Genomic DNA, 17,489 nt, shown 5'->3' on the forward strand with positions numbered 1-17,489 from the left:
CCTCCGTGACCTGGGCTGCTTGGGTCACCCAAATGGAGCCATATTTTGGTGATGAATGGAAGACTCTCGACATCTTTGACATTATCAAACTCTCGACCCTTGAAATCAACATAGACTGAGATCTCTTGATGGCTGCTCTAGGCTTCTGGTGTTCGGCCACCAACACTATGGTTCTTCCTCTCGGCCGCATTGGTCCAACTGTGCTAGACATCACAGCCATACTCAGCATTTCTCCCTCCGGTTTCCCAATTGATAACAATCTTTCTTAATATCAGTTTGATCTGGATCTGAAAGCATTCTTCGACGATCGTGCCATCGAGGTTTTGACAAAGAATGATCAGGAGCCATCAAAAGAAAATATGCATAAACTGCACAAAAATTTCTTCAACTACAACACCTGAATCAACCACTACTGGTTCAGATAAGAAATATCTTAAGAAAGGAGAGCATGAGGTCTTCTTGTTTTACTGGTATAATAAATTCATCTTTTGTACCAAGTCGAACAAGTGCTTGGTCGAAAATATGCCAGTGGTCGAAGCTCTAGCTAGTGGCTATGTCCTAGCCCTCAGCCCGGCCATTCTCGCCAACCTCAACTGATGCTTGGCTAAGGCCTTTATTGGGAAGATCAATCCACACCAGAACGGCCCACTCTAGGTCTTCCAACTTTGGCTGCAGGTCAACGTTTCCATGCTGAGGCTAGAAATCCCAAGCTTCAACTCTTTTAAAGTGATGGGTCTTCAACTGGCCTCCCGCCCCATTCCTACTCACTCAGCCGAAGACATCTTCAAGTATTTCTTCAGCCTTGAAGATCTATAAGACGACAAATTTCTGATCTACTGCCGTCAGAGATATCCGTCTTTTATCGAACTCCCCACATCGGCATGGGAAGAAACAGAGGAAGCTGTCATTTGATAGTCATGGAGGTCGTTTACCCTAGCTCACAACCTTTCATTTGGTTGCGATGCTCGACGAGCTACCTGGGAAGTTTACCATCCCAACTTCATGGCCTGTCAATTGGGCTTCCTTTAGAGCTGTCATGTGTCACTCCTCACTTCTCGCTTACTCTTGAGCCGAGAAAGTCTATTCGGCTCCTCAGAGAGGGAATGCAAGGAAGCCGAGCAAGAATTTCAAGAGCGATGTACTAAATTCCGCATTCGGCCAAATACTCCAGAAACCCATAGTACCAGCACTTTCACCGATTGGTGGAATGCTTATATCAAGGATTTCTTCGGCACTTTGGCAGAGGAAATTTCAAAGAAACTTTTTGGCGATTGACCAAAGAAGACTCTTGCTCCAAAATATAAAAAAACGACTCAAGGTATATATATTTTATTTCACTATTTATCTATTTAAACTTCATTCTGACTCCAGCTTAGCTTTTCCAGGTGGTCGTGTAATAAAATGGGCTGATGTGGTTGCAATGGTTGCAACCAAGAAGAAACTCGTTTGTCCTAAAAAAAAAAGGTTGCAACTATTACGACTCCCTTAGTTGAAAAGACCACCACCCTAACTTCAATAGTGGCCATTTCTGCGTGGATCAGATCGAGCAAACGGCCTCGCCCGGAGGCCAAGACGACTGGTAACATTTCCCAACCCCAAAAGTGTATCAAGAAGAAGGCAAAGAAGGGAGAGCAGGAGATTCATGTTATTTTAAGTTAAACCACAAGAGCAACCAATTATAGTATCATTCTCCCTTCTCTTATTATCCAAGTCTCGGCGAAAGGACTGCAAAACCCTTTGACCCCAACCATGGGCTAGGAGACCAAGGTTCAACCTATCACGCAAGCCGCTGTTGAAGTTAAACCAGTCATTGCCATAATGGTGAAGGAACTTACGATCTCAAAGCTGGCTGTGGCCCTTACTGATGTCGGCCTTGTATCTACTACTCTGGAGAAGGCAGCAACCACGACCTAGGGAAACTTTTCCCCCAATCCAAAGAAGAATCTAGTGATTATCCTAGAAGAAGAGGTATGACAATTTCCTTTAATAATGTTCTCATTTCATTTTGACTGAATCTCCCGACTAACGAACAGTTATCTTTTAGGATAAGGAGAATGAGAATGAAGTACCTTTGCTGGTGAGGTACCCTCGACGGGTTAAACCACCTACTACAAGTCCCTTGCCTCTGAACAAAGGTAAATGTGTCGCATCCCTTCTGGGTGATCTCCAACCGACTGTTGAGGCAGTTGGCTAGGTCGACCCCCAAGTGGCCGAAGTAGGTCTGAGATATGAAGCGGCACCTTCTATGCGCCGAATGGCGTTATTTATATTTCCTGGCCACCTCAGTAGCCATCAAACGGAGATAACCTTCATCAACCGCATGAATTGAAAAATAGCGTTACACATTAGGGTCGGCCATTAAGCTTTCTAGGTTCGACCACTGAACTAGCAGACATGGATGAAGTTTCTTCTTGGCAGGTCTAACATAACTTTTTTGTCAGCCATCATTTTGAATTCTCTTTTCTCTAACAAATCTTTTCTGTACAGCCTTCATGGGAAGTCAACTTGACACCTTTCTGTTCAGTACTTCAAGGATGGTTCCGTAACCACGGCCGAGTATAGCGCCCTCGTCAATTTGTAGGAACTTTTGTCTCTCTTGGCCTTACAAATCCTCCAATGCAAAGGTCTCGACCTTGTGGGAGAGTTCTTGAACGACCTTGTAGTCGACGACTTGCTGAGCAACGAGAATGTTGTTCTTTTGTCAAATATCCTGGAAAGAACTTGACAATATTAAACTATTTTCAAAAAGGCTTTTCGGACAAAGGATGACCTCAAGGCTACAATGGCTACTCACAAAGCTATCTGACTGAGCTCGAGGCAATAATGGCAAAGAATGAGAGATTGGCTGACCTTGATCGTCAAATCGCCGAACTTCATCATTAGAGGTCGGTCATTGCTTTTGAGCTTGAAAAGGATTTTGAGTTGAACAAACCTCGACTGGTAGAGTACGCGGCTGGCGCGAAAAGGATACAGCAACTAAAGGCTCACAAAAAGAACACGATAGGCTGAGGTCACATTGGGTGAAGTGAAGTGGCTAGAACTGAAAGACGCTCTTGAAGCTTTTCTTCCTTCGACTCTTTAGGATTTTTTTGTGCCGGCTTATAGGCCAGTAGATTTCTTTTTGTAATTTTACGTGTACACCCTTTGAATATTAATGAAATCAATCCTTTATTCTTGCATCTCCCAAGTGACAAGAAAATATTTCTTTAAGAATTTCCCTTTGATCCGTAATTTATGAATTAAACAAGTTCGATCCTTGAGGTGGTATGCCCCATTGTCGAGAACTTTGTGGACAATGAATGGGCCTTCCTAATTTGGCGACCATTTCCCAAATCTAGGATCCTTAATCCCTACTGGTAATACGATTTACCATACTAACTCACCTTCACCGAATGTCTTTTGCCTAACTCGTCGATTATAAGCTTGTTCCGCAATCTTTTTTTGCACCACTAGTAAATTATAGGCATTAAGTTGAGCTTCCTCCAAATCCTCCAACTCTTACCTCATGGCCTGACTATACTCGGCACTGAACAAACTACTTTGTTTAATAACTCGTAACGAGTTTATGCTTAGCTTGATTGGTAGCATTGCGTCGTGTCCATAAGTTAACGCATATGGGGTCATCTCTGTCGCTGATCGGAGTGAAGTTCGATATGCCCATAATGCCTTGTTTAACTTCAAATGCCACAAACTAGGCTTTTCTTTTATTATTTTCTCAAGGATATTGATTAGAACTTTATTACTTGCTTTGACCTGTCCATTTGCCTGTAGGTAATATAGCGTGAACTATTCGAGCTGAATTGTCAAACTTGTTGTGTATTCTTTAGATGTTAACTAGACGTATGATTTTGCTTCAACCCACTTGGTGAAGTAGTCGGTCGCTACAAATATCCCTGCATGCTTTTCTGATCCGGAAGATGGTGTAATCTTGCCGATTACATCCATGGCTCATCCTCTGAACGACCATAGCTTGGTGACCGAGTGAAGTAATTCGGTCGGGACCCTCTATATAGGCTCATGGATTTGACATTATACATAACCTTGGGCCTATTCAATGCAATCTTTTAACATAGTCGGCCAAAAATAACCATGTCGATGGAGCAACCAACGTGTTTTGTGTACGGATTGATGAGCCTCGCATATTGTTTCGTGTACCTCTGCAATAGCTTAGGTGGCCTCATCCGGGCCAAGGCACAATAACAATAGACCGTCTTCACCTTTTTGGTATAGTTCATTCTGGTACATTATGTAATTTGTGGCGTGTACCCTTGCCTTGCGATCGTGTTTGCCACTAGGATTATCAAGATACTGCATGATTAATCTTCTTCAGTCATCAAGTAATGTCTCAACCGCGTAGATATCCATAGGGTCATCTCGTTCCAACAACGAAGGTAGGGACATAACTCGTGTACGGATTACGTGGTCATGTTGTAAAACTTGTTGATTAACCAAGGCCGGGTGTAAAGGTCGCACCACTAGTTTGACCTGGCCTAGTTCGCCCCCCATGAGTTGTGCTTTGGAAGCTATTTGAGCCAACTCGTCTGCGTCAGTATTTCAAACCCGTGAAATATGCTTGAACGTAATGCCTACAAATCATTCGGCTAAATAGCTGACAACCATATGATAGGGCGCTAGAGTACAACTCATGCAACGAAAAGTTCTAAATTTCCTTCAAGTCATGAAAGACATTAAGGCCAACGACGAGGGCCTCATATTCGGCCTGATTGTTTGTACAGTCAAAATCCAACTTGAAAGAAAAATACCATCGGTAATGATTAGGGGACTAGATGACGATTCCAATGCCGGTTGAGGTCGAGGTACTAGAGCCATCAAAATACATCGTCCAATAATTATCACATGTTTCCACCATGCCAATTTCGACGTTGTTGCCCCTAAAACTGTATGGAGAAGGATGTTGAGCTAAGAAGTCGGCCAATGCCTGTCCTTTGACGACTTTTTGGGGCACATATTGCAAACTAAATTAGACAGCGCCATTGTCCATTTTTCAATTCGGCCTTTTACTATTAGCCGAGTGAGCATATAGCGAATAACATCTGCCTAGGCGATGACCTGTGTAACAGAATGGAACATGTAATGCCTGAGTTTAGACGCAACAAAGAACAAAGCCAAACAAAGTTTCTCGACGGCTAAGTAATTATCTCAGTTGAGTTAAGATTCTGGCTAAGATAAAAAATGGCATGTTCCTGCTCAGTGTCGTTGTCTTACACAAGAAGACAGCCAATGGATTCCTCAGCAGCTGAGATATACACCTTAAGAGGTTTATAGTGCCTAAGTGGCATGAGGACATATGGGGGTGGTGAGGGAGACCTGGATTTGCATGAAAGCATCCTGATGCTCTTCGCGCCATTCAAATTTGTCATAATCCTTGAGGTTCAAAAACGTGGAAAAAGTCTTCATTTTTCTCGCCGAGTTAGAAATGAAATGGTAGAGGAAATTGATTTTGCCAAGTAAGGATTGTAATTGCTTCTTGGTTGTTGGGGTGGGGCATCAATGATCGCTCGAGCTTTATTCTCATCTACCTTGATCCCATGATGATGTACAAGGAAACCAAACAAGTTGCCTGCCAATACACCAAATGCGCATTTGGCAGGGTTCATTGTAAGGTTATGTTGGCGTATAAAAGGAAAGCTCGTTGAAGATCATCCAAATATGTTCGGCAGTGCTTCGATTTAACCACACCATCATCGATGTATACTCAACAACTGTGCCAATCAGGTCATAAAAAATGGTATTCATAACGCATTGATATGTGCCACCAGCATTCTTAATTCCGAAAGGCAAGATGACCCATTCGAAGGTCCCAAGTGCCCCAGGGCAACGAAAAACGGTTTTGTGGATATCGGCCTCAGCAATGAAAGTCTGGTTTTTACCAGCATGGCCATTCATGAAAGTTAACATCTAATGGTTTGCTGCGGCGTCGATTAACAAGTCTGAAATTGACATTGTATATTTGTCTATAGGGGTTGCCAAGTTCAAATTACGAAAATCAATGCAAATACGTAAAGCATCACTTTTCTTTAAAACTGGGACAATATTTGCCAACCATTCAAAGTATCGAGCTGTTCAAATAAAATTGGCTTTTAAAAGTCAAACGAGTTCATCTTTTATGTCAAGATGAACTTCGGTCGAGAATCGTGAGGAGGGTTGGCGGAAAGGTTTACAACCAACCTTGATGCGTAATTCGTGCTCAACGAGTGTTCGATCCAGGCCAGGCATCTCACGGTAACTCCAAGCGAAACAGTTTTTAAATTCTTCGAGCAATTTACAAAGATCGGCTTTCGTAGGTTAGGCCAACAAAGAAACTAATAAATAAAGGCCGAGGGTCATCAGCCGTTCTAACGTTTATTTCATCTAATGGATTTTTAACTTTGGGATGACTATTTTCGAGCTCGGCTGGGGCAACTAGGAGGCTGGACTGTTGTCTCATTCGGTGAGAAACTCTACTAAGTTCACTCCAGAATTTGGTTGCTTGGAAATAGTATACCAATGGGCTAGCAAGCATTCCATGACAGATGAAACCGCGGCCCGGCATCTATCCTATTTGGTATCAAGCATCAAGATCGTCAATTAGGTTAGCCAACTCGAGTCTTGCTGAATCCTGCTGAACAGCCTTGGCGCCACCTCGATGGCTTTCTGAATTAAGATCCGAGTCAGTCGTCCTTCTTCGTTGAAACCTTGCAGAATGATGTAACTGACATGATCATCGTAATAGCAAGCGTGAATCATATTAGCTTTGAACGACTGATTGTTGGCTAGATGAACTACAACTGATTTGCCATCCTAGAAGATGAGGACTTGATATAATAATGAGATGATACAACCAGTTTAGTGGATCCAGTCACGACTAAACAATATGTTATACTCCATCTTTGAATCGACTATAAAAAAACCTAGTAATGTGATTTTGACCTGTGATAGCCATCTTTAAAAGAAATACTCCCTTAGTTTGAGATTTGTCACCGACAAAGTTGCTCATAGTTACCCCTAATGGAATGAGTTTGTCTTTGGAGCGATGTAATGCTTTCATGATTGAAACGAGCATAATGTTGATCGTTGCTCCACAGTCAATAAAAATTTTGGAAATCGGGTATCCATTAATAGGGGTTATGACATACAACGGCTTTAAGTGATGAAGGTTAACGTATGAAGAACAGGGAAACAATTCAACGATAGTTGCTTTAAGTTTATCCTTTTTACCTATTTGCTTAATTTCTTTGGTGGCCATAAAATCGACTTGCATGGCCTCATCGACAATTATATCACCATCCAGGAAATTTGGTTGGGATGTGGTTGGTCGAAATTATGCGGCTAAGACATGAAAATTTCTATGTTGTCGAGGAACGAAGGGCCCATCAGATCATAATCTTCGTAATCTGGATTTTCGGGTGAGGTGTCTTGCTCATGGGTATTACTCGCTTGGCCATCTTCGGCTGTAGCGAAAACAAATTCATGCAACATGTCTGTCAGAGCTGTTTCGTTTTGAATTTTGACCACTAGCTTGCTCGGTGTTGGGATTTGGTATTGTGTTTGTAAAGCCTTATGAGTCCACTCCTGATATGCGATGCAGGCGTCTCTTGTGTCTAGATAAGCATCTAAATGCACCACGCGCTATTTTTCGTCAATCGTAAGGCTGAAGAGAGAAACGGTCAAGCAAACTTCAAAATGATGCCATATATATTGGCGGTCCTCGTGAGAGAAATGAAGATCGACAATATCAATATAAGTATATGGTTCTACCTCAAAGCCGAGAACTCGGGCCTCGCGTATATGTTGGAACCTAGCCTTCATTCCTAGATTTGACCACTTTTGGATGATTTGTTAAGCATCGGGGCAGGTTAATGCCAAATCCAGAGACTATTGGCATGCTTTTTGGCAGGCCATACAAGTCATTAGTCGAATGCTTCTTGTGAAACTCCTGCATGTATTCAAAAGCTTCGCCGAGAAATGGTAGGTGGCGATTTCGTCTAACTTTAATTAATGGCTTTTGTGGAGGTAGTGGAGGAAGTTTGCTTTTGGCTTTCTTTTGGAAGTGCTCGAGACAAGGCTTTATCTCCCTAGGCCGAAGAAAGAGTTTGATTCACTTATCGAACTCTTTAATTGTGGTTTCAAAATCATAATCGATTACTTTCTTTCCTTGAAGCAGTTCGGTCATGATTGCTGGAGGTTGTCGATCATCATCGTTACCCACTGGTTCTTTCGACTGCCATTTAGTAGCTAGGGTAGCCTGAGCTGCTTGTCAGCGAGCCATATAGTCTATAATTTGGCCGCAATATTTTTGCAATTTGGACAACACGGTATATGCACCGGTATCAGAGTTGTAACTATACCAACGCTGGTCGCGTGACTCAGGTAGCTTGAATGTTCGCCAATTCGTGGGTGAACTTGAGTTGCCAGAGTTGCGCACATAATAATCTTCATTGTAAAATGGCGCGTCGAAATCAAGTTGCCATCTGGCCGAAGACGGGTTGTTATTCTGTGTTTGAGGGCTGTGCCTATCTAAAACTTTTTAGCATTGGCATGCACTGAGCACCTTTTGAAATGTTGTCGTAGCTGCAGGTGCCAGTTGCGATGCTTTAACCTAAAGTGGCTGTTCTTTCGGCTAAGTTATGATGACGTTTGATTTGCACCGACTACATAAAACCATTAGCTCGTCAGTTTCCTCTATGTTGAAGTCCGACATTGAATCGGCATAAGCTGGGTTTGAAAAGTATTTGGGTGGCTCGTCTGAGGATAGATCAACTTTCAATCGTGGTCGAGAATTCTGTTTAGAGACGTATTGCGTCAGGATGAATTCTGCTTTTCCCTTTCCCTTGTCCTTAGGTAGATGAACATCTACCATGCTTACCGTCGCCAAAGGGAAAAGATTGGTGTCAACAACCATCGAAGGTCTCTCAGGAAACTTAAGTTTGCCATTATAGATCCAGCTTTGGATCGCGTCATAAAACATTATTTGTCGTATACTTGTTTGGGTTGTGGTATTTGCAATACGTCTTTCCTTTCAATTCTTCGGCATTGGGAATATTATGCCCTGGCCGAAGCTTGACGATTTTTGCAAGTAACAACTGGTCAAAGATGGCATCGGCCTTGGTGATGTCAAAAGTGTAAACCTTTGACGTTTTGACGACGACTTCCACAAGGGTTGAGCAGGTTTTGACATCTTTGGAATTAAAGTGGGCTAACGCCTTGCATATATACAGTTTGTCAATTACTATCTCGGCCATATCTATACTGGCATATTGGGACTCTTTACCTTTAACTAATGCATAACTTATCGTTGGGTTTTTGTAGATCGTCCTTCGGGTTGTGAGATTTCGAGATTTTCTCTTCTCAAAGAAAATAATCATATTGCTTGACACGTTGAGCCAGTTTGTACATATCTCAAAAGTTTGTCCCCAAGAATTTCTTTTTGTATTCCACGTCCAAGCCATTCAGGGTAAGCCTAACAAACTCAACTTCAGGGAAGGGTACTCGACACTAGTTTCTGGCCAATTTGAACCTTGTAAGATATTCCATTGGTGACTCGTCAGATGATTGAGCCATCATGGCTAGAGAAGAAACTAACATTTCCATCCCTAGGCAATATAATTGCTCATGAAATTTCTCGACCAATTCCTCCCAACTTTGATTGAAGTTGGGAAGGAGGTTGATGTACCATGCGAACGCTGAGCTGGTTAACGAGAAATTGAACAGTTATAGTTAATGAAAATCACTGTTAATATCTCCACATTGAGCAGTGAATCGAGCCACGTATTCTAACGAGGACAAGGATGATTCTCTAGCGAAAAAGCTAAAGTCTGGAATCTTAAATCCCTTAAGATACTCGAACCTTTCTACAAAGGCTGGATATGGGTGAATGAATTTTGGAAACTTCGGCCCTTTTTTTAAGGTCAAATCAATCATTCTCTGGACTTTGACCATGTCAACAAGCCTTGCTTCTGCTCATTGGTCAGTTCTGACCGATCTACTACTTGATTCATTATTTTTCTTTAAGTTAATCATTTTGAGCTGAGCAAATCCTATCTCGGCCTGTATCGCTGGCAAGGGATTATTCTTTAGAAGAAGCGGCTGCTTGGGTCGATCAGCTGTCCAATGTCGTGGACTTTATTAACCAGAACTTCAAGCAATCTGTTGTTCACAACACTATTATCACACATCTCTTCAAGTATGCTTTTTACCTCTCGGCTAAGCATTTGCTCAAACTGCCGGGATTGTTCTTCACCGTTATCACCGTTATCATCGTTATCATCACAATCATCCACTAGTCTTCCAACCAAAACACATTTTGTCATTTTGGTAGGGATTTCTGCATCACGAGTCTGACCGCCGAGATTAAATTCTTTTTCTCAGTATGTTGTAGTTATGGCTTCAGGTTTACGGCAGCAAAAAGATTATGTGCCTGTGACAAGCCATCTTGTCTTGGGCATTGGACTGTAGGTTGAAGATTAGTCGTTGACTTACCCATGACTGTTTTCTTTTTTACTGATCGTGTTTCAATGGTCATGAAATTCGTAGCTTTAGCACAGTATCCCACTGGGCGTGCCAAAATGTTGACCCTAAAAACTACTAAGCCTACGTGGCGCACAAGACAAGTAACTAATAAACTAACTACGTCTTTCGATTGTGTGCGGGGTGTGCCAACTCGTTAGTTGAGTTCGGCCGGGGAGTAAAATATGTTGATGTGGCGTCGGGCGCGCTACTAACTTCTTGATCTTGCGACTGCGGCAGAGGAAGGAACACATCTCGGCTTTTGGGTTTTAGAGCCTAAGGACAAGGCTGTTAATCTCTTTGAAGTTCACAAATCGTCGGTGTCAGGTTCGGTCTCGGTAATTATATTTGTGAGAGTATAAGTAAGCCGAAGTGGCACCAAACTGTACGGACATAAGTACTCGAAAAAGATAAATGTCTTGATTGTAAAAGTGGTTCGGCAGTCGAAGTGCTGAACTCTAAAATGTACTTGCGAATATCCAATCATAAAACAAAACTTAGCTTTCAATGTGCCGAGCCTAGTAACCTAGTAACACTTCACTTCGCCAAGAAGGCTGATTAGATGACTTCTACCAAGGTTGATGAGATGACCTCTACCAAGGCTGATTAGATGACCTCTACCAAGGTTGATGAGTCGACCAATCCTAACTCGTTTAGGACATTGAACCAAGCACTTTAACAAACCAGATTCATCCCCTAATTCTAAGCATCTTCAGCTTTAAGACTCCTTGTTGCACTAGGGTTCGACTACCTCACCCTTATCTAAACCAATCATCCTAGCAACAGGATTCGACCGACCTTGACTGGACAGCCCAAGACAAGATTATAGATGAATGTTACTGGGCCGAGAACAACTCTAAGCTCGGCCCAAAATATTATTTTGGGCCCAAACAATTACACTCCAAGCTCGTTAGGCAATCATTAGAGGATTTGCTTGACTGTGGAATGATGGAGCACTTCGAAGCATCATGATGACATGCATCATCCTCCACAACATGATTGTGGAAGATGAGTATGATTATGATGAAGAATATTTGGACGAAGACACGATGAACAATTTAAAAACTAGAATTTATCAAGCCCATGACAACACTGAAGAATCAGCCAAACACGATCCATTAGAACGAGATTGATGTTACCACATCATGGTCATTCATCATTACCACACTATACGTTCAACTTATATCCACAAAAAGAGTCATTGTAACTTTTTTTTTTAGTTGGGTTCAACATAAGATTCATTGATGGAAGTAAATGTTACAAGTGAGAAACTTAAATAAAAAAGCTGCTAGTAAGCATAAGAAGAAAAAAAAAGTCCTATGCAAAGCACATGATGGCCCAATTACCACCATGTATCTCACCAATTTGATGTTCGGGTCAGCCGATACGCGGTCAGCACTGACAAAACACAAGGGCCAAAACACAAAACCACATATGCAAACAAGTCCCAAATGACTTGATCAAGCACATGTGGGCGATGAAACTTGTTCGAAACGAATGAAGCTCATTCTCATGCTTAAATGTTAAACTTGCAGTATTTTTATTTTATAATTTTTTATGTGTAATTTTAATTTTAATTTGCAAATTTGTTGAACTTTGTAAGATTTTTTGAGGTGTGAACTTTATGAGTTATTTGAATTTTTTTAATAATTTTTTTTAGAATCTTCTTTGTAATTTTTGTGATTTTTAATTTTTTAGAGTTGGATTAATAATGGCCATTGAATTTTCAATTGTTTTGAAACCAGATAGCATACAAAGCGCCGCGTGGCGCAGTAGGGCTCCTGCCTTTCACCCAATTGCCCCTCTTTTTTTCCTCCAATGGATCCATTTTATTTGGACAACTGGGATTATTGGAGATGCTCAAATATGGAGGGATGTGTCATAAACTTTAGTATGCGAATTCATTTTTATCTATTCGAGACATATTAGACGATCATACACAAATATATTGCTTCAAAATCTCTTAATCATAACTAAAATTAATATACACTTTAGCCACTCAGTACTACAGTTTGATGATATTTCTCTTCACTTGTAAGTGAAATATCGCTTAGTCGAACTGCCCCTTCTCTTAGTATAAAATATATTGTTGTACTTAAAAAAAAAAATTAATATACACTTTATAGCAGCATTATTAATTAAAAATAATTAATTTGGATGTCATATATTTTGAAAAGATATTGAACTGCTATGTCCAAGCCCATGAGATAGGCATGCATTGTGTTTAAAATTGAGCTTGTTATGCCCAAGCATATTTATATGAGGATAACCCTACCATCTCAATTTTGTGAGACACCGGCCAGTCTAATGTTTAATCAATTCAGACCACACACTAATCAGATGTAGGAATATTATTATAATCAAACAATGATGTAAGCTTAACTTAGCCTAATGATATACTAATATGTCTTGTGTGGTCCAAATATTTGTCAAATATGACTAAACAAAAGAAGTGAAAAGAAAAGCTCCTTTACATGTCCCTTTCTTTTGCAGCTTTGCCAGGGATAGTTGTTGACAAGTCAAGATCTTCAAAGCTATATTTTTCCATGAAAACCTAATTTTTTTTTTCCTTATCCCAATCCAAACTCTTGTCCTTCAAAATTTGACTGTTGAAAAAACCATGGGGTCGGCAGGGCATGCCGGGCTCCAAATTTTATTCAACGATTTGTATAATATGGATACACACGTGTATAAAATAAACTTACACATATTGTTATTTAATTAAAACAATATGCTGCAATTATTTATATATCTAGATTATGTAAGTCTTTTTCCAAATGTTGTTACTATACAAACGAACTCTTCAAAACCGGCAAGAAATATAGTGGCGTGGCTTTTGGTACACTCCACCAAAATAGAATTTATTATACAATATTGTGTGTTCCATGCAAAGTGATATAAAAGTCCATAAAAATTAGTTATAATTTGGAGTTCTCCCAACAAACTTTGATTAATTTTTTTTTTATAGCAGTTTCGTGAGCATTCTGCATATGGTGTCTGCTACGATTGGTTATCCCGACTGACGCCAAATCGAAAAATGCATGCATGAATAATGTATTCGATTAATTATTGAGTTTCAAGGGGGAAAAAAGGGTATTTTTCAAAGATAATGCTTTGAAATTATGGAGGTGACTTGAGAAAGAGGTATAACATTTCATGCGGAAGACTAAAAAGGAGGTGAAATGTCGGTTGAGACGCATTAGAAAATCTCAGAGATTCTTGTTGCATTATTTTATTTATTATTATTATTATTATTGTTAGGGTTCGGATTAGGGTTAGGTTTTTATATGATTGCGACGGTTGCTAGATGCAGTCTTAATTTAGTTTTAGTAGCTCATGTTCACATTGATCAATTAACAACAAAGTTTTTTTTTTTTTTTGTTTCGTCTGTTAATTATATATGATGGTATAAAATAGTGTTAACTCAAAGAGGCAAACCCTAACATTTATGCAAGGGAATAAAATTAAGAAATCAGGGGCAAAAGAAGTGAAACGAAAATCTACAGACACTTCGATTAGAAGATGTGAAAACGAGGCAGAGACTCAGGGTCAAAAGGGTAGAGGAAGACCTAAGAAGACTTGGAAATAGACTCTAAAAAAGACTTGGACTACTTAGATATAACGAAATACATGGTGCAAAGCAGAGAATGATGACATTCTAGAATTCATATAACTGACCCATTTATGAATTAGATTGGGTTATGAATTTACTTGCTTGTGATGCTCTTGTAACCAATGCTTCTAAATTTCCAATGAATAATTAAGCTTCGTTCTTCTTGAAACAAAATTAACAAGAGCATCAAAAAAGCAAGAACTGTTCCACATCACAATAATATAATACATACTGGAATTTGTATGCATGTGATGTGAATTTAGTGTTGTTACTGCTCTCTGCAGCCTTGAGGAGGAGAGAGGAGGACCGGAGGTGGCATTTCTACGTGAGTCAGATGCCAGCAGAGTATGAGAGAGGAGGCACCTAACCCCACATGCCTGCCTCGTTTCAGGCCATGTCTACGGGTTGTGGGGCCCCTCTTGTCCCTTTTCTCTTAGACCACCTTTCTTTTTTATTTTCCACGGCTCTCCGTTTTCGCTTTCTCAGCTTCCCCATCCCTTCCTCCCAGCACGGCCTCCACCCCCTATATAAAGCCCTCCAAACTCCTCAATCCCACTGCACCAAACACACTCCTCCTCGATCTCTCTCTTTCCTCTTCCCCTCACTGCCTTCTCCTCTCTGTTTATAACCAACACGCAACAAAAGACCCTTTATTTCAAACTAACTTACAGCCCTCGCCACTCCAAAATCTAATCTTCAAATGGCTGTCGACTCGCCACTCTCTCCCCTCGGCCCACCCGCCTGCGAGAAGGACGCCAAAGCGTTACAGTTCATTGAAGAAACTACCCGGAACGCCAACGCTGTCCAAGAGCGGGTGCTGTCCGAGATACTAGCTCGAAACGCCCAGACCGAGTACCTTAAACGCTTCAAACTCGGCGGCGCCACCGACCGCAAAACCTTCAAGTCCAAACTCCCCGTGATTACCTACGAGGATCTCCAGCCCGAAATCCAACGCATTGCCAATGGTGATCGCTCCCCCATCTTGTCAGCTCATCCCATCTCAGAATTCCTCACCAGGTAATTGATTAACTAAATCACAAACTAATCACCCGTATAATTTATTCACAAAAATATTTGAATTAATTTATTCATTTTGTTGACTTTTTTTTGTTTTTTTATGGAAAATTACAGTTCTGGGACTTCAGCTGGAGAGAGGAAGCTGATGCCAACAATTCAGGAGGAATTGGATCGCCGCCAATTATTATACAGCCTTCTCATGCCCGTCATGAACCTGTAAGTATTTTAAAAATAGTTATTTAATTAAAATAGACGTTTAAATTTGTTTTTTTATTATTTAATTAACTTATCATTTTCTAATAAACTCTTATTTTTTTAAATGGAACAGTTGTGTGCCCGGGCTGGACAAGGGAAAGGGCCTATACTTTCTGTTCGTGAAGTCCGAAACAAAGACGCCGGGCGGCCTTTTGGCCCGACCCGTTCTCACCAGCTACTACAAAAGCGAGCACTTCAAGACGCGGCCGTACGACCCGTACAACGTGTACACGAGTCCCAATGAGGCAATCCTTTGCCCGGACTCCTTCCAGAGCATGTACGCCCAAATGCTCTGCGGCCTCCTCGAGCGCGAAAAAGTCCTCCGCCTCGGCGCCGTTTTTGCGTCCGGTCTCCTCCGTGCAATACGGTTCCTCCAGCTCAACTGGCAACAACTAGCAGAAGACATCCGGACCGGAACTCTGAGCTCGAAAATAACTGACCCGGATTTGAAATCTTGCATAGGCGGGATCTTAAAACCCCACCCGGAGCTAGCGGATTTCATGTCCAAACAGTGCGGAAACGAAAATTGGGATGGGATTTTAACTCGGATATGGCCAAACACGAAATATCTGGATGTGATAGTGACTGGCGCGATGGCGCAGTACATTCCGACGCTGGATTACTACAGCGGCGGATTGCCGATGGCATGTACGATGTACGCATCGTCGGAGTGTTATTTCGGACTCAATCTCAACCCTATGTGCAAGCCTTCTGAAGTTTCCTACACGATAATGCCAAACATGGCCTATTTCGAGTTCCTCCCTTACGAGCCAAACTTGGTGAGTGGCGGCGGCGAGTCGGGAACCAGACTCGTTGACCTCGTCGACGTCGAGGTCGGAAGAGAGTACGAGCTCGTAATCACCACCTACGCCGGGCTTCACAGATACAGAGTCGGGGACATCCTCCGAGTCACCGGGTTCCACAACTCGGCCCCGCAGTTCCACTTCGTGAGGAGGAAGAACGTTTTGCTCAGCATCGACTCGGACAAGACCGACGAAGCAGAGTTGCAACTCGCCGTCGACAACGCCTCCAAGCTCCTCAAGAAATTCAGCGCTAGCGTGGTGGAGTACACGAGTTACGCCGACACGACGACAATCCCGGGGCACTACGTGATCTATTGGGAGCTTCTCGTGAAGGACTCGGCGAACTCAGAGAGTGAGTCGTTCGACGCGGTGATGGACCAGTGCTGCCTAACGATGGAGGAATCACTTAACTCGGTGTATCGGCAGGGTCGAGTGGCGGACAACTCGATCGGGCCGCTAGAGATACGCGTGGTGAAGAACGGCACGTTTGAGGAGTTGATGGACTACGCGATCTCGAGAGGCGCGTCGATTAATCAGTACAAGGTACCGCGGTGTGTGAATTTTACCCCAATCATGGAGTTACTGGACTTCAGGGTAATTTCCAAGCATGTCAGCCCATCTTTACCGCACTGGACTCCTGAAAGGAAGATGCGGTAAAAATAAAAGTCAACAAGGTGGCGACTGTTATATAAATTTCTTTTCTTTTCTTTTCTTTTTTTTTAATTTTTAGTTTTGGGTAATTTATGGGTTATGACTTTTTATTTTTTTTAGTTAAATGGAGAAAAAATTGTAAGTTATATGAGGTTTTGTAATGGGGTTCATTTCAGAATTGAGTTGCGGAAAGAATGTAACATGTTTTCAAGATGTGGGTTTGTTGATGATGATGAATGGTTGCTTTCATAGTCACTGGCTTTTTGATCATCCTCCATTCAATGAATGACATGACATAATTCCAAAGCTTAAGACATAATTATCAGAATTGTTTGATTACCGTTTCGCTTTTATACTTCTGGTTTTGTATTTTGTGTTATAAATTGAAGAAAGAATGCAGAAGATACGATGATATAAGAATGAATGAATGAATGACTGTAAATGAAATATATATTGAATGACATACAACATTAACACACTCTATTTTACTTCACATACAATGTCAAAAGCTATTCAACAATTGAAGTAAAATTACGTATGTGAAAATCATCATCCTCAAATGTGACATTTTCTAGTAAGCCAAATATTTGTCATGATGTGACCGTTCGAACTTTGCTTCACTTGTAAAGTACAAAAATTGTATT

At 41.4% G+C, this 17,489-nt stretch overlaps 1 protein-coding gene across 1 annotated transcript; it reads left to right on the forward strand.

The window, feature by feature from the left end:
• Positions 1-14,654: 14,654 nt before the first annotated feature.
• Positions 14,655-17,184, forward strand: LOC126623789 (probable indole-3-acetic acid-amido synthetase GH3.1). The gene is made up of 3 exons (XM_050292768.1): positions 14,655-15,136; positions 15,251-15,352; positions 15,465-17,184. The coding sequence occupies exons 1-3, from the start codon at positions 14,820-14,822 to the stop codon at positions 16,849-16,851; spliced, it is 1,806 nt and encodes a 601-aa protein (XP_050148725.1). The 5' UTR covers positions 14,655-14,819; the 3' UTR covers positions 16,852-17,184.
• The last annotated feature ends 305 nt before the right edge of the window (positions 17,185-17,489 follow it).

This window comes from Malus sylvestris, chromosome 5, assembly GCF_916048215.2.
Source record: "Malus sylvestris chromosome 5, drMalSylv7.2, whole genome shotgun sequence".
In the NCBI taxonomy this organism is placed as follows: Eukaryota; Viridiplantae; Streptophyta; class Magnoliopsida; order Rosales; family Rosaceae; genus Malus; species Malus sylvestris.